Source organism: Bos indicus x Bos taurus, chromosome X, assembly GCF_003369695.1.
Source record: "Bos indicus x Bos taurus breed Angus x Brahman F1 hybrid chromosome X, Bos_hybrid_MaternalHap_v2.0, whole genome shotgun sequence".
Lineage (NCBI taxonomy): Eukaryota > Metazoa > Chordata > Mammalia > Artiodactyla > Bovidae > Bos > Bos indicus x Bos taurus.
Window position 1 is genome coordinate 32,134,311 of NC_040105.1, and position 22,694 is coordinate 32,157,004.

General features: G+C 36.2%; 1 protein-coding gene across 9 annotated transcripts in view; it reads right to left on the reverse strand.

Annotated features, from left to right (window-relative positions):
* Positions 1-22,694, reverse strand: part of DMD (dystrophin) — a 2,656,945-nt gene that overhangs the window by 1,683,265 nt on the left and 950,986 nt on the right. For 8 of the 9 annotated variants that reach the window (XM_027533579.1, XM_027533577.1, XM_027533571.1 and 5 more), the window contains exons 8-9: positions 15,392-15,573; positions 14,031-14,162 (exon numbers count right to left, since the gene is read on the reverse strand). In XM_027533579.1, coding sequence (XP_027389380.1) covers positions 14,031-14,162; positions 15,392-15,573 — 314 coding nt within the window. The remainder of the gene's footprint in view (positions 1-14,030; positions 14,163-15,391; positions 15,574-22,694) is intronic. The other variant, XM_027533578.1, reaches the window with a different exon arrangement.

The following is a 22,694-nucleotide window of genomic DNA, read 5'->3' on the forward strand; positions in this document are numbered from 1 at the left end:
GAAGAGAGGTCCTTTTTTGCTCTGGCAAGATTGATAGGGATGTAATTCTTTTTTATTAATACAAAATTATAAGAATATAGGTAAAATATGGACTTCCCAGGTGGTGGTAGTGGTAAAGAACCCGCCTGCCAATGCAGGAGACATAAGAGATATGGGTTCAATCCCTGGGTTGGGAAGTTCCCCTGGAGGAGGGATGGCAAACACACCCAAGTTTTCTCGCCTGGAGAATCATATAGAAAGAGGAGCCTGGTGGGCTACAGTGAATGAGGTCACAAAGAGTCAGACATAACTGCAGTGACTTAGCATGCATGCATGCCTGCCATGGGTGACTTTCCAAAGCCTGATTCCTTTACTTTGTGAGCTTATTAGAGAGCAGAAGACATTATTCGGGGGAACTGGTGAGGAGCCTTTAAAAGCTGGAAAAGGCAAGGAAATGGTATGTCCCTTAGAGCCTGCAGAAGGAAGGCAGTCCCATTGACAGCTTTTTTAGCCCAGTGAGACCCAGGATGAACTTCTACACTGTAAGATAATGTTTGTGTGTCTGCATGCTTAATCACTCAGTCATGTCTAACTCTTTGTGACCTCATGGACTGTAGCCCACCAGGATCATCTGTCCACAGGATTCTCCAGGCAAGAATACTGTAAGTGGTTGCCATTCTCTTCTCCAGGATATCTTGCCAACACAGGGATCAAACCTGTGTCTCCTGCATTGCAGGCAGATTCTGTACCAACTGAGCCACCAGGGAAACCCCATAATATAACAAATTATAATAAATTTGTGCTGTTTTAAGCCACTAAATTTGTGATTATTCATGACAGTCACAAGAGGAAACTAATATATAGATTCATAATCAGTTAAGAGTGGCTTCATCCAGGTTGGAAAAGAAGTAAAACTCTGTTTACAGATGATATGATCCTCTACATAGAAAACCCCAAAGACACCACCAGAAAATTACTAGAGCTAATCAGTGAATATAGTAAAGTTGTAGGATATAAAATTAATACACAGAAATCCATTGCATTCTGGTACACTAACAATGAGAAAACAGAAAGAGAAATTAGGGAAACCATCTCATTCACCATTACAAAGAAAAGAATAAAATACTTAGGAATAAATTTACCTAAAGAAACGAAAGACATATATTTAGAAAACTATAAAACACTGATGAAAGAAATCAAATCAAAGATGACACAAATAGGTGGAGAAATATACCATGTTTGTGGATTGGAAGAATCATTATAGTGAAAATGAATATACTACCCAAAGCAATCTATATATTCAACACAATCCCTATCAAGCTACCAACGGTATTTTTCAGAGAACTAGGATAAATAACTTCACAATTTGTATGGAAACACAAAAAACCTCAAATATCCAAAGCAATCTTGAGAAAGAAGAATGGAACTGGAGGAATCAACCTGCCTGACTTCAGGCTCTACTATAAAGCTACAGTCATCAAGACAGAATGGTACTGGAACAAAGACAGAAATATAGATCAATGGAACAAAATAGAAAGCCCAGAGATAAATCCACACAACTATGGATACCTTATCTTTGACAAAGGAGGCAAAAATATACAATGGAGAAAAGACAATCTCTTTAACAAGTGGTGCTGGGAAAACTGGTCAACCACCTGTAAAAGAATAAAACTAGAACACTTTCTAACTCCATACACAAAAATAAGCTCAAAATGGATCAAAGATCTAAATGAAAGACTAGAAACTATAAAACTCTTAGAGGAAAACATAGGCAGGAAACTCTGACATAAATCACAGCAAGATCCTCTATGACCCACATCCCAGAGTAATGGAAATAAAAGCAAAAATAAACAAATGGGACCTAATTAAACTTAAAATCTTTTGCACAATGAAGGAAACTATAAGCAAGGTGAAAAGGCAACCTTTAGAATGGGAGAAAATAATAGCAAGCAAAACAACTGACAAAGAATTAATCTCCAAAATATACAAGTAGCTCATGCAACTCAATACCAGAATAATAAACGACCCAATCATAAAATGGGCCAAAGAACTAAACAGACATTTCCCCAAAGAAGACATACAGATGACTAACAAACACATTAAAAGATGCTCAACATCACTCATTATCAGAGAAATGCAAATCAAAACCCCAATGAGGTACCATCTCCTGCCAGTCAGAATGGCTGACATCAAAAAGTCTACAAACGATAAATGCCGGAGAGGGTGTGGAGAAAAGGGAACCCTCTTACACTGTTGGTGGGAATCAAGCTAGTACAACTACTATGGATAACAGTGTGGAGGTTCCTTAAAAAACTGGAAATAGAACTGCCATATGACCCAGCAATCCCACTGCTGCGCACACACACCAGGAAAACCAGAATTGAAAGAGACACATGTACCCCAATGTTCATTGCAGAACTGTTTACAATAGCCAGGACATGGAAGCAACCCAGATGTCCATCAGCAGATGAATGGATAAGACAGCTGTGGTATACACAATGGAATATTACTCAGCTGTAAAAAAGAACACATTTGAGTCAGTTCTAATGAGGTGGATGAAACTGGTTTTTCTGTTTCAATACATCAATACAGTATATTAACTGTATAAGAAAAAGAAACACCAATACAGTATATTACCACATATATATATGGAATTTAGGAAGACAGTAATGATGACCCTATGCAAGACAGCAAAAGAGACACATATGTAAAGAACAGACTTTTGAACTATGTAGGAGAAGGCAAGGGTGGGACGATTTGAGAGAATAGCATTGAAACATGTATATTATCATATGTAAAATAGATGACCAGTGCAAGGTCGATGCATGAAGCAGGCCACTCAAAGCTGGTGCTCTGGGACAACCCAGAGCGGGTGGGGAGGGAGGTGGGAGAGGGGATAGGGGGACACATGTACATCTGTGGCTGATTCACATTGATGTATGGCAAAAACCACAATACTGTAACTTAATTAGCCTCCAATTAATATAAAAATTAATTTAAAAAGTGGCTTCATCTAAGAGATATAGATTTTTATCCATGTGAACATAAATGATTCAGTATAGGTTTTTCAAGTGTTACAGTGCAGTTACTAGGCCCTAACTTTCATTCTCTCTTGAACCCACTCCAATCAGCAACACTTCCAAAAAAACGACACAACATTGAAAGTGCTCTCATTAAAGCAAATATCAACCAGAGTGAGTGTATAACATATTGGCCAAAGTGGGATAGTTTAGAGAGTGAAGGGTATTATTAGAAAAGCCGTGTGATAACTGCTATATGTCAAGATTTCCCAGGGACCTTATTTCACTGACATTTCATAGGCTAATTTTTAATACTAATGTTATTTGGACTGATTAATCAGTAATAATTAGTCATATTAAACACTATTCTCTCCCTGAAACACTTTCTTCCCCTGGCTTCTACAATACCACATGCTCCCCTCTTTCATGTCTTCTTTCTAGCAATCCTTTTTATCCCATTTGCCAATTCCACCTCCTCTCTAAGGTGATCTCATCTAGGTGACTTTTTTTCCCCTAGGTGATCTCAGCCAGTTCACTGGATTTACATGCTATCTATGTTGTTGATGACTTCCGAATGACTTATCCTCAACTCCTATCTTAGAACTCCAGGTTGATATACATGTCTCATAAGCATCTCAAGATTAACACATTCAATGCGATACACTGCATTAATAAAATTAAGGATAAAAATCATATGATCATCTATCTTAATATGATTGACTCTGAAAAGATTCAATCTGAAAAATATTCTGAAAGAATTCAAAACCCATTGAATTGAAAAAATTTAGAAAAAGAATCTGAAAAAAATCTGAAAAAATTCAATACCCATTCATGATAAAAACGCACCACAAGCTGGGGACAGAAGGAACTTAACACAATAAAGGACATACATGACAAGTCCACAGCTGAATATTTTCTCCCATTCTGTAGGCTGCCTTTTCATTTTCTTGTTGGTTTCCTTTCCTGTACAGAAGTTTTTCGGTTTGGTGTAGCTCCACTTCTTTATTTTTGCTTTTGTTGCCTTTGGCTTAGGTGTCAGATCCAAAACACCATTAGTAATACCCACATCAATAAGCTTACCAGCTTTGTTGTATGCTGGCAGGTTTATGGTTTCAGGTGTTGTATTCAAGTCGTTTATCCATTTTGAGCTGATTTTTGTGTATAGTGTAAGATAGTCTTCTTCATTCTTTTGCATGTATCTAATTTTCCAGTACCACTTACTGAAGAGACTATCCTTTCCACCCTGCATATTCTCATATCCTTTGTTGTAAATTAATTGACCATACATGTATGGGTTTATTTCTGTTAAAGTATCCATATACTCAAAGCAATCAAAAGATTCAATGCAATCCCTATCCAAATTCCAATCACATTTTTCATGAAAATAGAACAAATAATCCTAAAATGTGTATGGAACCACAGAAGTCCCCAAATAGCCAAAGCAATCTTGAGAAAGAAGACTAAAGCTAGAGACATCAAGTTCTCTGATTTCAGTTTATATTACAAAACTATAATAATCAAAAAATACTGGCATAAAAAAAGACACAGAGATGGAACAGAAAAGAGAGACCCAAAATAATCTCAATCTCTGTCAAAATTCCAAGTGCATTTTCAGAAATTTAGAGCAAATAATTCTCAATTTTTATGGAACAGCTAAGGTCAAAGCTATTTGCAAAACATATATCTGATAAGGGGTTAATATCCAAAATATATACAGAACTCATACAACTCAATAGCAAAAAAAAAAAAGAATCCAATTAAAATATGGGCATAGGATCTGGATAGACAGTTTTTCAAAGAAGCCATACAAGTAACCAACAAGCAAATGAAAAGATGCCCAACATCACTAATCATCGGGAAGTGCAAATCAAAACCACAATGAGATATCACCTTACACCTGTTAGAATGGCTATCATCAAAAAGACAAGAAATAACAAATATTGGTGAGGCTGTGGAGAAAAAGGGACATTTGTGCATCATTAGTGTGAATATAAATTGGTGTCATCACTACTAAATACAGGTTTCTTAAAAAATTAAAAATAGCCATAGTCATCAAGACAGTATGGTACTGGCACAAAGACAGAAATATCAATCAATGGAACAAAATAGAGAGCTCAGAGATAAATCCACGCACCTATGGACACCTTATCTTTGACAAAGGAGGCAAGAATATACAATGGAGAAAAGACAATCTCTTTAACAAGTGGTGCCAGGAAAACTGGTCAACCACTTGTAAAAGAATGAAACTAGAACACTCTAACACCATACACAAAAAGAAACTCAAAATGGATTAAAGATCTAAATGTAAGACCAGAAACTATAAAACTCCTAAAGAAGAACATAGGCAAAACACTCTCCGACATAAATCACAGCAGGATCCTCTATGACCCACCTCCAAGAATACTGAAAATAAAAGCAAAAATAAACAAATGGGACCTAATTAAAATTAAAAGCTTCTGCACAACAAAGGAAACTATAAGCAAGGTGAAAAGACAGCCTTCAGAATGGGAGAAAATAATAGCAAATGAAGCAACTGACAAACAACTAATCTCAAAAATATACAAGCAACACCTGCAGCTCAATTCCAGAAAAATAAATGACCCAATCAAAAAATGGGCCAAAGAACTAAACAGACATTTTTCCAAAGAAGACATACAGACAGCTAACAAACACATGAAAAGATGCTCAACATCACTCATTATCAGAGAAATGCAAATCAAAACCACTATAAGGTATCATTTCATGCCAGTCAGAATGGCTGCGATCCAAAAGTCTACAAGCAATAAATGCTGGAGAGGGTGTGGAGAAAGGGAACCCTCTTACACTGTTGGTGGGAATGCAAACTAGTACAGCCACTATGGAGAACAGTGTGGAGATTCCTTAAAAAACTGGAAATAGAACTGCCATATGACCCAGCAATCCCACTGCTGGGCATACACACCAAGGAAACCAGAATTGAAAGAGACATGTGTACCCCAATGTTCATCGCAGCACTGTTTACAATAGCCAGGACATGGAAGCAACCTAGATGTCCATCAGCAGATGAATGGATAAGAAAGCTGTGGTACATATACACAATGGATTATTACTTGGCCATTAAAAAGAATACATTTGAATCAGTTCTAATGAGGTGGATGAAACTGGAGCCTATTATACAGAGTGAAGTAAGCCAGAAAGAAAAACACCAATACAGTATACTAACGCATATATATGGAATTTAGAAAGATGGTAATGATAACCCTGTATGCGAGACAGCAAAAGAGACACAGATGTATAAAACAGTCTTTTGGACTCTGTGGGAGAGGGAGAGGGTGGGATGATTTGGGAGAATGGCATTGAAACATGTGTAATATCATATAAGAAACGAATTGCCAGTCCACCTTCGATGCACGATACAGGATGCTTGGGGCTGGTGCACTGGGATGACCCAGAGGGATGGTACGTGGAGGGAGGTGGGGGGAGATGTTCAGGATGGGGAACATGTGTATACCCGTGGTGGATTCATGTTGATGTATGGCAAAACCAATACAATATTGTAAAGTAAAAAATAATAATAATAGTAATAAGTAAATGATAAATGGTTAAAAAAATTAAAAATAGAACTACCATATAATTCAACAATTTCTCTTCCAGGTATTTAGACAAAGCAAAGCAAAAAGACTACCTCAAAAAGAGGTCTGCATCACCTTGTGCACTGCTGCATTATTCACAATAGCCAAGAGATGGAAACAACCTAAGTACGCATCCATGGATGAATGCATAGAGAAAATGTGACACACACACACACACACACACACACACACACACACACACACTGGAATATTATTCAGCTGTAGAAAATAATGAAATCTTGCTATTTGCAACAATGTAGAGGGACCTGTCAGGCATTATGCTAAACGAAATGAGTCAAAGAAAGAAACAAATACCGTAAGACTTCACTTACAACTAGAAACATAGACACAGAAAACAGATTGGTTGCCACAGGCAAGGGTTAGGGGGTGGACAAAATGGGTGGAGGAAGTCAAAAGCTACCAATTTCCAGTTAAGTCATAGGGATACAATGTACAGCATGGCAACTGTGGTTAATAATACCATATTGCATATTTGAAAGTTGCTAAGAAGGTAATCTTAAAAGTTCTCATCTCAAGTGGGGGGAATGTAACTACATGACAGATATTAACTAGACTTACTATGGTAATCGTTTCACAACATACACATATAGAATCATTATGCTGTATACCTGAAATTAATATGTTGCATGTCAGTTATACTTACATTAAAAAAAAAAAACTTAAAAAAATATTAACACATTCTAAAGTGAGCCTCTAACCTTACTCGCAAAACTGGTCCTTCTACAATCTACTATAGGTTTGTTGGTGGCAACTCCAATCTTCCCACTGCTTAAAGAAAAACCTCATATTAAGCCTTGATTTCTTGAATTCTTTCATAACACATACCCACTACATCATATGGAGCATGATCTTGATGCAATGGTGGCCTCCAATTCTACTACTAGGAATGCCATTCTAGATCAGAAAACAGAAAGGCTCACCAACCAAATGAATATGTTCCAATCTTAACATTGATTACATCATTTAATGCACATGCAAAGAAGCAAGGGGAAGCAGATGGAGGGAACGATGGGATAAGGTCAAAGAGCAGGATCACCACATTATTTAAATCTTGAAAGTAAAAAAAAGAAAATAAAAGGAAAAGTGAAAGTGTTATTCACTCAGTCGTGTCCCATTCTTTGTGACCCCATGGACTCTAGCCTGCCAAGCTCCTCTGTCTATGGAATTCTCCAGGCAAGAGTACCGGAATGGGTAGCCGTTCCCTTCTTCAGGGGATATTCCCGACCCGGGGGTTGAACCCAGGTCTCCTGCATTGCAGGTAGATTCTTCTCCTGGGTTGTACAACATGCATGTTTTGTTGCATCAGTCTTCCTTGTTGATGGTGTGGTGGACAGAACCACAGGTGAGATTTGAGCAAGGTGCATTCTTAGGACAGAATGTACCTACGACCACCACATACACTTGCTCTATTGGAGAGATGCAGGGGCAAGTATAGCTGACCTATAGCTGAAGCTCATTCATTAGGCTGCTAGATAGTTACAGGATTTATTTGCATTTTTTATGTAGAGCACTTGGGAGGCCATAAGATATACTGAGTATCATTAATGGGTGGTCAATTTAGGAATGATGTAGCTGTCAGCCCAGAAGTCATATAACCATACCGTATTGTTTGGTCTTTTCATCTCTCTCCATCTGTAAGCAACACTCTTGTGTATTCCACCTATTTTTAACATGTGCAACAGATTAAGTAACTACCTATAGGTGACACATATTTTGGCCTCTGCCTAATATCTCCTCATCAGCGAAATTTAACATGTGGGGTTCACTTATATTTCATAAGTTATTGATTTATTTAAAGTTGATGTTTAATGCCTCTTAGAAGTTTTATCTATCATCTTCACTTTCTTATAACACAATTAAATATTCTCAAAAAATACAGCTAACGTGTGTTCCATATTGAATTGGAAAACACTACATAGTTATTCAAAAATTATCCAGAATTCAATTACTATGCATCATGCTCAAAGGCAGAACCATTATAAATAAAAATACTATGGAGATTTCTCAAAAATTAAAAAAAATAGCTACCATATGATCCAGCAGCTCCACTTCTCAGTATACATTTAAAGGAAATGAAAACAGTGTCTCAAAGATGTATCAGCACTCCCATGTTCACAGGAACATTATTCACAATAGCCAAGATATGAAAACAAACCTAAATGTCAGTTAATGGATGAATGAATAAAGAAAACATGGTGTATGTGTGTGTGTATATATACACATAAACACAAATATACATATAATGAAATGTTATTCAGTCTTTAAAAGGAAGGAAATTCTGCCATTTGAGACAACACAGATAAACCTAGAGGACATCATGCTAAGTGAATAAGCTAGATACATAAAAATAAATATTATATGATCATATTATCTCATTATACATTGAATTAAAAAAAAAGTAGTAGTAGTCAAACTCATAGAAACAGAGTAGAAGAGTGGTTCACCAGGGGCTGCAGGGAGAAAATCACGGGAGTTATTTTTTTTTTTTTTTTCATGGATACAGATCTTCCATTTTGCAAGATGAAAAGAATTCTGGAGATGGATGGTGGTGATGGTTAGATAATTTTATGAATGTATTCAAAACCACCGAATTGCACACTTAAAAATGGTTAACATGGTCACTTTTATGTTATCTGTATTTGACCACAAAAAAATATTGGGGGGAAAGAAATAAAAAATAGTATCTTGCCTGGATTACTGCTATAGCATTCTAACTAGTCTCCTTGCTTCCATCCTTATTCTTCTAAATCTCCTCTCCACAAAGCAGCCAAGTTGAAATATCATAAGTTTATGTCACTCCTCCAATAGCTTTCTACCTCAATGGTAATAAAAATCTTTACTATTACTTATAAGGCCCTATGTGATCTGGTCTATTACTATGTCTCCAGTAATGTGCCCCTAACCTATGCCTTTCCTTGAATACTCCAAATATTCCTATGACTCAGGGATTTTGTATTATTTGTGTTTCTTCCTCATGTGTTTATCTTCCCAAAGGCACCCATACCTCTCTCCAGTCTTTACTCAATATTTATTTTCTTAGTGACTCCTCTGACTACACACTGAAATTTTAACATTTTTCCACCATGTACTGCATATTCCACTGTCCTCTTTTATATTTTTACTTTTAGCAATATACTATTGTACTTCCTACTATATTTTACTTATTATATATTACTTTCATTTTATTTGAAATTTTATTCTACTTATACAGTTTATCTTGTTCACATTATGACTCTCCCACGAGGACATGCCCTCCATCAAGGCAGGAATTATTTTGTATATTTGTTTAATTATGTGTCATTTGGTCCTATAATAATACCTGCTACATAGGTGATTAATACATAAGTATAAAATTATGACATAAATGAATATTATTCAACGTGTGAGAATAATAATAGAGAAAATTTAGTGGCAGTATAATTAACATGAACTTGGTATTAGATAAATCTGAACTTGAATCCAGGTCCTGCCACTTATTGGTTAGGTCTTGAAATTTGTATTAAACTGACCAATTTGAAAAGAAGATATAAGTCATTCTAGGCTGAGAGACGGAGAAGGCGATGGCACTCTACTCCAGTACTTTTGCCTGGAAAATCCCATGGATGGAGGAACCTGGTGGGCTGCAGTCCATGGGGTCACTAAGAGTTGGATACGACTGAGCGGCTTCACTTTCACTTTTCACTTTCATGCATTGGAGAAGGAAATGGCAACCCACTCCGGTGTTCTTGCCTGGAGAATCCCAGGGACGGGGGAGCCTGGTGGGCTGCCGTCTATGGAGTCGCATAGAGTCGGACACGACTGAAGCGACAGCAGCAGCAGCAGCAGCAGGCTGAGAGAACCATAAAAGCTAAGACACAAAATTTCTTCACACTATGCAGGAGAAAAGTGATTTCATTTGGTTGGAGTAAAGAAAACATAAAATAGATTAGTGTGAAACAAGCATGAAAATATAAATTGTTACTAGATCATGGAATTTATTGATGAAATTTGGGAGAATGGAATTGTCAGAGAGGCTAAAGGAAGTGAAGAAAGTTTTGTGAATTGCATTATTAAAGCTCTTAATAAGAAAATCTAATCTGATTTAGAGGGGACTAAGCTAAAAAGAGTGATATTGATTGCAAAGCTATTTCTGTAATCTAGAAGACATGCAGTGAGAGCCTGAATCAGAGGGCACTTATACCGAGGGGACATAACTTAATGAAGAAATATGTGAAGAAAGAATTGACAATACATATCTCCTTACTGAATATCAGATCACTACAGACAAAAGAGTATGTCACATATTTAAGTTTCAAGAACTGCTGAATAACATCTTCATTTACATAACCAACAGGACAACAAACAGGTTTGTGAGCAATGAAACAAGGTCCACTTCAGGATATCAGAGGCTTGAGAAATCAGTGGACATCAAGATATAGATACATATCAAGGAGTTGAAAATGAGTTGGAAATGAGGCTGTAAATCAAGAGAGATTGGAAGTAGTAAAGACATAGATACAATGATCATAGGGGCAGAGAATTTCAAGTCAAGAGACTAAATCATACTGACAAGAGACAATGTATACAAAAAAGAAGGTCAAAGGATCTCACACCAGACACTTATGCTAAGGGAGTTGAAAGAGGAGTAAAAGCCACATAGGGAAAGAGACACAGGACAGTTAGAGACGAAGAAGAAGCTGTTAAGTCTAGAGGCTATAAGAAAAGTATTACACTGACAGTACAAAGCCTGAGAGGTGATAAAAAGACGCTGGATTTGGTGATGAAGTATAATTATTTGTTGAATAAACAAATGAATATATAAAGCATAGACTACAAAAAATGGTCAGTGAAAGGGTCATAAAATAGTACGTTTACAAGATAAAACGGAGTGGTGTGTCTGGAGAGAGGAGGTGTACACCTACAGGAGTTTTGGCTAGTGTGAGGTGCCTAGAGAAAGAGAGGAATGGAAAGCGAGAAAAGATATTGGGGATTTTGGATATTAGACTAGGAGTAGAATGAGAGGTACGATCAAAGTCATAAAAATAGAAATTCAGTGTAACTATATAAACGATGTCCTCCACTGAAGAATCGGTGGTAAAGTGATACAATGAAGGCAAAGTTGGGGTTCACATCAGATCCTATTTCTTCTTGGTAAATTACGAGAAAAACTGATTTATAGGCAGAAAGCCTGAGACAGGTCAGACTGCTTCACCTAAATACATTCACAAACTGCAATGACTATAAATCAGATTTTCTAAGTTGGGACAGAAGGGGATAGTTAATGTTTCTAAGATATTGGAAACTCTAAAGATAATTTAGAATTTTATGTTTCCCACAGAGAACAGTCACCACATGGCTCTCTCTTCCGTTACAGAAAACTTAATCCTTCCTTATAGACCACCAGGTAAACATTTGAATGAAACCCTCTGATGGAATCCAATCTGGCCTGTCATTTGAAGTGGATCAGATACAACCTGTAGGAGGCAGTACAGGCTCAGCCCCTCTGAGAAACTCTTCAGAAAAATGTTCTCAGTAAATAATACACAAACTTCTCAAACCTAACTACATGTAGCACCATTTTCTGCTGTGGTTCCTTTAAAAATAGGCAGAATATATCATTACTCAACTAATTTGTGTTTCTTCTTTTCTAAAGGATAACAATAGGTTTATTTCCGTGGCTTCTGTTAAATTAAAACAGATAAGTGAACTGTTGAATATTTTATGATATAGTACATATTTTGTAATATTTAGACAAAGGGAGAGTGAACAAATACCATCTAGCAAAATTAAGTCCATTTATAATTACTTCATTAAGGAGTCATACCTGAGCAATGCCTTAATGAGATGGTAATGAGGTAAAAATGTGCTGCCAGAGTAGGCACTGGAGAAAATCTCTGGAAAAGGCAGCCCAATAAACTGAAAATAAGGGGGGAAATACTTCCCTCTTTGTCTTGCCTTACACTTCTTTATTTTAGGAGGAACGACACCTGTTTTTTAAGGCTTGGAATTTTCTTTTAGAGTATGGTGATTAAAAAAAAAAAAAAAAGCCTAAAGAGTTAGGGAGAGTCAGGAGGGTGAGAGAAGAGAAAGGAAGGAAGTGGATGTACTTCAAATGGAGATAAAAAATAGTACCTCTCAACTCTGAGAGTCATTATAAGGATTTTGCTAGTTCATATGATGTATATACATAGCATATAGTTAACACTCAGTAATGTGTGGCAGAATTCTTTTTATTTACTGATAATGAAGACACGGATGAAGTTATTTTGTTCAAGAATATACAATTGACCTTTGGAAAATGTGGATGGGAATCTAACTGAAGATGAGGCTGAGTCACATAAACACTCTCACTCATCTCCTTTGTTCAACTTGGCAAGAAAACCAGCCAAGGATAAAGGGCATCGGGATGCCCTGAAATATGTTCCCTTGGGGAAATCTTTCAGTGTTAAAAAACTTTCAACCTCACGCATCAATTAACTGCTCCAAATAAATCACAAATTAAATACAACCACTGTCTTAACAAAACTGATGAGTCTCCAATGAGATCAAGACAATAATTTCTAAATCCCCATTCACAGTGCTGTATTTAAAAAGTCACTTCTGCAAGAACTTTTCAAATTGTTCTTCTAAGCAAAATATATAACATTTTCTCTTAAAAGGAAGTTTTATCAAATCCAGCAATTCTAGCACACCTCATTTCCATGCTCTAACATGTAGAGGCTATAGCTTCTTGTATTTTTCGGTTTTCTACAACATTGCAATAATGAAGGAAAACTCCACTGAGAAGATTTGTTACATGGAAAATATTGAATGGTGCATAGAATCTGACCTGGTTTGAATGTGACTTTCTTGTATAAATACTACAGAGCCTGCTATCAAGTTTAAATTAGCCAAATTAAAATGAAGAAGCTTCCAGTTATATTTTTCTTAAATAGAATACAAATACATATATAGAGAGAGTGAATATATAATAAGGGTGTCTATATAGAGAATGTATTTCACTTAGGAATCAGATATCTAGAAAAATCTACCCAAGTACTGTGACTAGAAAATTATATGCATTTTCTCATTCTATTAAATGAGCTCTCTTTAATGAGCTTCATGTTTTGGTATAACCATTGTAACCTTCATAAAACTAATCTTACAGGTAATTATATAATGAGAGTACAAATCACTATTTTGAGAATCATCAGCCATGAAGAATGAACATATGGTTAAACCTAGAGAGTTCTCAACAGCAAAAACAGCATCGTGTCAAGCATCTAATACAACTGAGAACCATGAAAAGACTCTGGATGAAGAAGGGGGAAGGAAAAAAAAAAGCACTGCAAAATTCAAACAGACACACAAAAACCATGTTAGGTTATCTTGGATGAAGAAGTTCTTTGGTTTGGAGAACAGAGAGTAAATGTTGACAGACCTGTGAAGGAAATGGGCTCCGTGTGGGGTCAGAGGTGGAGACATAAGCAGCCTGCGTGTAGGCATAGCTCTTGAAGCGAGGCTGAGGAGAGGAAGGAGTTCGTTCATAGCCCTGTGCTAGACTGACAGTGATCTGCAGAAGGGTTTGGGGAAGGAAGACAGAGAGGAGGAGGAGGAGACAACATAAGTAACCCTGAAAGGAATTGCTTTCCAACACACTAGAAAAACAAATATCAAACGGAAACAGTGAGCTGAAAAATGCAATCCTAAACATATATAAGTGATATTCGAAACTGGCACACTCCAAGCACTGCGGTGTGTTCAATGTCATGTTGGAAAGCAGGTAGTCAGGGAAGAGAGGAGGATGGGGTTTCATCATAAAGATTCCATACTGACACACCTTCAGCACGAATACAGAATGCGGCCCTGCCATCTGGAAAACAAGCATCCCAAAGCAATTTTCTCTGAACCCAAAGTAAACAAAACCAGAATTCATCATGTCAATACCCTGGAAAAGACTGGAGCTTTCATAAGCTAAATATAGAATTAGCTCAGTAGAGTGAGAAAATGAGGCCTGAGAGCTTTCCACGCCTTCAGCAGAAATTTCGCTAAAGGCTTTTTCATCGTTGTGTCAAATAATTAAAAAAAACCAACAAAACAAAGCACCCTAAATATTCTTCTTGGGAAGAAGAACAAGACATGTAATAGAAAAATCCCACTGGATTCTATACAATAATATCATAGACGTCTTTACCATATGTATTCTCATTTAAATTTCACTTAAATTATTTTAAACTAATTTCATCTTACCAAAAATGTTACTTTGAGTATTCAAAACTTGTTAATACATCAGCAAGTTGCAACTAAAAGTAAGAAATTATTATTAAACAGAGTACTTGCCTTTGCTCTTGGTCTAGTTTCCAAAGTTTAATGTGTATATGACTCTTATCTTATGTCATTTTACACAATGGAAATACAATCTATTCTGTGTACTAAATTCATATAAAATGGTGCTTACCAATAGCAGAGCATTTTAAAAATGTGTCTGGAAAACAACATTATAGTTCATGATATCAGGTAAAATTTAGGTTCACAGAGTCCTCTCATTTTTTTCTCTCCAAAGACACACATACAAACACACACACACACACACACACACACACACACACACACACTCTAAGCTAAGCTGTATATATACTTTTGCACATATATGCATGTGTGAATATATATATACATACACACAATGCTACTTATATGCATATATGTGTATCTATCCACAGATAATATAGACACGTGTGTATTATAAAATTCCATATCAAACAGGAAATATCATGGCTATTAGCTATCTTTTCCATCTTTTACCTGTTGAGAGTAGTGCATTTGATGATGTAGTTGAAAATGTTCTTCTCTTGTAACTTTTGATGGCCTTGGCAACATTTCCACCTCCTGGATGGCTTCAAGGCTCACTTGTTGAGGCAAAACTTGGAAGAGAGATGTGACGTACATTAAGATGGACTTCTTATCTGGATAAGTGGTGGCAACATCTGTAAGCACATTAACACCACATATCAGTTTTGGGTTTCTATGTCTGAGTCTCTAAAAGGGGATGAACAAATCAATGTTACAGGAAGAAGATGGATTAATGAGCACTCGATTGTCCATGAATGTCCTCCAGAGACTAATTAGAACATGATAATCAGGCTTAAAATGTACTTCCAATTTGGCAGACCAATGAGACGCACACTAAAGTTAATTTCTTTTTCTTTTTCACATAAAAACTTCATTCCGCAATACTTTTTCTGAAGTCAAATTGCCAAACCAGCCCATCTGAGAGAGTGGTTTTCATTAGATAAGAAACAAAAATAAAACACTACGTCTGCCTTACCATGGAAAGTTATAACAGCATGTCAATTAAAACGGTGCACTGGTAATTAAACAATTACACCAAAGAGCTTAATGCCCTGGCTTCCAGTAAAGAAAGCTCGTACCTCCTAATCAAATTTTTGCTGGTGATTAAGCATGTAAAGAGCAAAATAATGTCTCTGTGTTGAAATGAGCCATGTATTTCTACAATCAAAATAAAATAAAACAACTATATACCATATGCACAATGATTTGTAATATTCCTTAAGTATATTAAAATTATTTGTTTACATTATGGTACATCTGTTAAAGTCAGATGTCGCTTTCCTTCTCAGATGTTAGAGATAAATTTAAAAGTCCTTCACATAAAGTTGATCTGACATTATGTCCTTTGTCACATCTAGGGAATGAAAGAAACCCAGCGTTTAAAGTCAATAATAATTCATAATAATACATACAATAAGTGGCAGCTCCTTCAAAAGCTTCTTTTGCTACTTGGCATTACAATTTACTCACTGTGCTCATTCCAGGGAACCAAAATGTAAAAATAATCCTTTATGTGAAGTGTATCATTAATCCCAGAAGTGTTCAAACATAAATCCTGGCAGGAGGCCAGGACAATTTAGCAGCAATGTGCCAGGCATTTCTCTTGCCATAAATTTATCCTAGCTCAGCTAGCATGAAAAGATCTGTTTTAAGTTAAATATGTATATTCTGATCAGGTGTTCTGATTATAAGTTTAAAAGCCAAAAGTCAAATTTCAAGTCCAAAAGCATAAAAAGAGGTTGATCAGGTCACTCAGTCAAATTCCTCCACAAGTTACAGGAACATGATTAACCAGAACAACTATTTTTAAAGTATTTTTAAAAGGAGTTAAGGAGGAGGGAAAGGCTAGCTCATGTTCCTTGGCCTGCTTCTATCCATAGTATAACACAGTACTTCTTAATTTTTAATGTGCATATGAATCACCTGGGGATCTTTTTAAAACTCAGATTCAGTAAGTCACAGGGGGAGCCTGAGGTCTTGCATTTCCAACAAGCTCCCAGGTGATGCTGAAGCTGTTGGCTCGAAGGCCATACTTAGAGTAACAAGGGTCGTAAAAAATAACACAGAAACATACTCTCGTATTATCTTCTGCATCATTGTTTTTCTTGCTTGTTTTCAGAAGATACTTATTGGACACTTAAATGCATCAGGCTTAGAGGTACAAAGGGCTTCCCTGGTGGCTTAGATGGCAAAGAATCTACTTATAAGTCAGGAGATCAGGGTTCGATCCCTAGGTTGGCAGGTTCCCCTCGAGAAAGAAATGGCAACCCACTCCAATATTCTTGCTTGGAGAATTCCATGGACAGAGGAGCCCGGTGGCCACAGTCCACGGGGTCGCAAAGAGTCGGACATGACAAAGTGACTAACGCTTCAGAAGTACAAAGCTACATAATACATGGTCTCTGCTCCCTATTATAATTTAATTATTAGCCAATGGATGGTGAAGATAAGTTTTTGCAAATATTTTTTAGGAAAGAACTAGAGAATACTTTGTGTATAAATTCTGCCTTTCTAAAAAAAAAATCTTAGTAGCTTAGCTTTGAAATTCTACAATCTCTCTTTCATTTCATAATTGTTTTTCAAGTGTTCATTGTATGGTAGATATTATACTTTACACCATATGTTTCTGAAACTCTAGAATATTTTCTTGCCTCTCACTAGTAACTAGTCAAGTTTATCTTTAATGAGCAAAATTTAGAATTCAGTTTATTTTTTAGTGCATTAAATAAAACCATGCTGTGAGAAAGGCACTGAATTTTAAAAGGCTGTCTATGTACATAAAAAGGTCCATGTCTATTTACTGCTATATTAGATATGTGTATGTGTATAACTGGCCTCAAATACACACTATGATCACAAGAAATAAAGGTAAAAATAGATCAAGCATTATTTCTATTGCTCCAAGCAAATGTCAAAAATTGCAGCACATGTTATCTACATAAGACATCTTTTGGATGAATGTGAATATTCATAAATATTAATTACTACAATCACAATTTGACCAAACTATTGATATTTTTGCCCCAACCTATCACCATCCTACCTCTGAAGCTATACAGGATTCAGTTGCACCAGTAGCTAGAATTCAGTGTTTCTGTTTTTTATAGAAAGGGATTCAGATATTCTAAAATTGGTTGAATTCCAAATATATTTACTAAAGATGTATTATACTTTAAATATTTTAATGGATTATCCAGGAGGTTAGAATCCTTGCATGCTGCTTACAATTTGGAATGATAAAATAAGTAAGAAGAAAAGTATATTACAGTACAAAGCTAAAGAGAATTTAAAATGTGTTCCACTTATTGGTACAACCAGTGCTTTAAGAAGTTCCGAAAAAGGAAGAAATCATACCTTACTGGAAGATCAGATAATTCTTTATGAAAAGAAAACTGAAATAAATTTGTATAGGATTTAATTAGCTGGAAATGGAACAAACGTATTCCTCCACTGTAGAATGTATTCCTCCAATGTAGAAAAGCATGAGCAAAAGTTCTGAAGTAGAAACAGACTGGGCTTCCCTGGGGGCTCAGTGGGTAAAGAATCCACCTGCAATGCAGGAGACACAGGAGACGTGCCTTCGACCCCTGGGTCGGGAAGATCCCCTGGAGTAGGACACAGCAACCCACTCCAGTATTTTTGCCTGGAGAATCCCATGGACCGAGGAGCCTGGCAGGTCACCATCCAAAGGGTTGCAAAGAGTCAGACATGACTGTGTGACTGAGTACAGGGACACATTAGTCTGGCCCCAGGAAGAGTGACTTTGAGTGTCTTAGCCACGTAATTGAGCTTAATAGGACAAAATGGGAAGCTGGCTTGTAAAACACTAAGGGATCATCAAAGCAGTCAACTTGGCCTTAGTTCAATAGGTTGGACTTCTGATCCAGCTTGTGACATCATTGCATTTTTTGTAAAGTAAAACCATTAAGTACAGAATTGAAAGAAGGAGAGAAAAAAAATAGCATCAAGTAGAAGGCTGAGACCCAATCCAGAAAGGAGGTGTTATGGAACTAAAATAGGCTGTGTTATGAAAACAAGGGAATGTGTGATAGAAATTCTAAGATCCAAAATAACTGTATTCAATTTCAATTCATTTACTCCACAGTCTTTGCAGATGCCTGTATACAAGATCCTGTCCTAAGCCTTGAGGGCAGAAAGATTAATAAACTGAAAATGAAATGGAGGAGGAAACTGCTTGTTCTGTAGCTATAGCAACAAATAGCTACCAATACAAGTTTCAATCTCATTTAATCAATTAACAATTACCTGCCTACAGAGTCTTGATCATGCTTCCCCAGGCCAACCAACATCAACCCCTCCCTTCTGAGGGGCCAATCAGAAGTGTGCTTGCTCCAAAATGAACAAACTTGTGAACACAAACCAATTAATGGTGGTCTCACCTGAGCAACTAACCATGCTTCTAAGAGTGTCCTCAACCTAATCCCTAGTCAGAATGTCCACAATCTCCTGACCTCTGGGTTTCCCCTCAAACCTAAGGATTTAAAGAAAGTGAGAATAATGGGATGCAACTTTTTATTATTATTATTATTATTACAAGACAGTAAAATGTATAAATTGAAAGAAGTGGGTAAATCCCCAAAATAAGAACTTAAAATTATATGAGTGAAGTCGCTCAGTCATGTCCCACTCTTTGTGACCCCATGGACTGTAGCCTACCAAGCTCCTCTGTCCATGGGATTTTCCAGGCAATAGTACTGGAGTGGATTGCCATTTCCTTCTCCAGGGGATCTTTCTGACCCAGGGATCGAACCCGGGTCTCCTGCATTGTAGACAGACGCTTTACCATCTGAGCCACCAGGGAAGTCCTAAAAATTATATGAAAGCTATCTAAAACTCTACTATATAATGGATTCATTGCCATAAATGCTTAAATTAATCATTTAAATCCAATCTTTGAAGCCATTTCAGAATGGAAATGTTGAGCTTTTAATATTGCCAGAAAATTATTTATGAACTGTAACTTTGATTCTGATGAGTATTTCTACAGTCATCAGAATTTTGATACTGAGGACTATAATGGAAAAAAAAATTACTTAATGAAATTCTCTATTTTTCAAAGAAATTGAAGCCCACAGGGGTTTGATAGCAAGTTCAAAAGCTAGATCAAGTCCAAATTAAAACTCAGTCAGTGTATCATACTTTTCAGTACCTTACCTTCATTTTTTTCAGAGAATGCAATCTTAATTCATTTGAAAATTGAGACTCTCAAAGTCATTATCTAAATCATGACCCTGTGATCCATGTGGTTCCATTATCAAACATCACCTACACTCTCCATGGAATTAGTGATTTCTACTTCTAATAAGTGAGGTATAACAAGAGTAAATACACATTAAAAATGCAACTTCAGTGGCAATCAAAGAAATGCAAACTAAAACATGAAGGTGTTTAATTATACTCCACTGTCTATCGAATTATCAAAGAATGACAAAAGGGTAACAATCGATCTAGCAATAGCATCAGTGAAAAATATTTTGCTATGTCTAAAAACAATCATATTCAAGGATCCAGTAATTTCCTTTTAGGAATCTACTATAAGGAAATAATTAGAAATTTACATGAAGATTTATGTAAACAATGTGGAAGTTAAGCTCTATTTACAATTAGAAAAGATTTATCACACAAAAAAGAAAAGAAATACAGACCATTTCAAATTGCTTAGTAAAAAATTAGAATTAGAAATGATCAAGTATATAATTACTTATGAATATTACAAAGCCACTCAAAATGCTGCTTTTGAAGAATGTTTGATAATATGTGAAAATAAATTCTTAATAAGGTAATAGTGAAACAGAAGGAAGCATAATTTATGTAGAATATAACAACAACTTGTGGAAAAGATTAGGAGAACATACTTTAAGACATTAGTGAAATGGGTATGGTGGTGGAATTTAAAATAATTTACTTTTTCTCCTTCATCCTATCTATATCTTCCACACTATTCTACACTCACTAATTTTATAATTAGACACTATATTCTATAATACAAGTATCTGTTAAGATCAAACAGACAATAAAATCAAAGTTGTACAAAGTTTTCTTTTAGTATGCCCCAAGAAGTACTTCTCCAAGAAGTCAATGTGAATGAGTTTGGTAGGAAACTGGTGTTTTCAACATAGAACTGTTCTTATCGTAGTGCTTGCCTGGTAGCTCAGCTGATAAAGAGTCCGCCTGCAATGCAGGAGACACCAGTTCAATTACTGGGTTGGGAAGATCCGCTGGAGAAGGGATAGGCGACCCACTCCAGTATTCTTGGGCTTCCCTGGTGGCTCAGTTGGTAAGGAATCTGCTTGCAATGTGGGAGACTTGGGTTCGATCCCTTGCTTGGGAAGACCCCTTGGAGAAGGGAATAGCTACCCACTCTAGTATAATGGCCTGGAGAATCTTATCTTGGGCAACCAACCTACAGAAAGTCTGATTAGCCAGCTGCCAGGCACAACCTTGAAACACCTCTGGGAAATCTAAACAAGAGCCTCCACTGTCTAACTCTCAGGTGAGTTTTCTGCCAGGAGAAAGGCAGGAAATGAAACAGTGGGTTATAATGCATATCATGTGTAATCAGAAAGAAGCAGGATTTCAAAGGTAAGAGATTTATAAATGTGAACTCACAAAGTTTGGTAAGCCGTTTAAAAGTTATATTAAAAGTTTAAAAAGATACCATTAACAAACCGTGATCAGAATAAATGTGGATCATTTCCCACTGAAGTTGTATTAGGAACAAAACAATCAGTAAATTTACTGTAAGAGAAGGGGAATGGGTGAACTGGAAAGAAAAACCTTGCAGCACCCAACGAGGCATGATCAGATAGCTCTAAATATGAAAATGTGAATGCACACTTTTAAACACAAGAAAAATGCTGTGTTTGCTAAAATAACCAAATGCACAGATGCGAAATTCTGAAGAACTTATTGATGAAAGCAAAGGAGGTTTACACTTGAGGTCTATAAAGAAAGAAATACTGTCATAATGCCATCTGATCTCTAAGCATTAGAATAAATTGTAGGTGATACCATAGCAATGGACTAATTCATTAAAGTGTTAGATTGTTATTTTCAATTGTAGTATTTTTCATCCAGCACTACATTCTACACATATGCATCTTCCATTCACAAGTCACTTTACACAGTGGATATACAGCATTGTAGTAAGAAAATAACTCACACAGGTCCCCTCCAGTTAAATTCTTTGAAATTCTACAATACATTCTTCCCTCACTAAATTAAGTACCCTTTAACTAAGCTGTTCCATAATTTTAGCATTTCACTCACTGATCCAAGTTGCTTTTATCATCTAATAACAATCCTTCTCATTAAAGGGCTATAAAATATAGTAATGAAAGTAATTTGTATTGATGAAGATGATTCAGTTTCATAATAAAATTAATGATAAAAGTATAGGCTTTTATTTATACATGAGAAACACTAAACACTTTTATCATTTAAACATCCAATTATTCCTTTCAAGATGCTTATGGTACAGCTAGCAGAAAACTATGACTGTAGTATTGGCACAAGTAGAAAACAGTGCTCAAGCTATATAATGCTTACCTAGGGTCTAACGGGGGAAAACTAAAGCAAAAATTGGGTGGCTTACAGGAGACTTCAGATATCCTCCACACTAGTTCAGCTTTCTGCTCATTAACCAAACAATGCTAAAGATACCTATGCAAATATGAACTGTGCATTCAAGCCAATAAATAATGGTAATTGGAAATGATGTTACTGATTCTGCAAA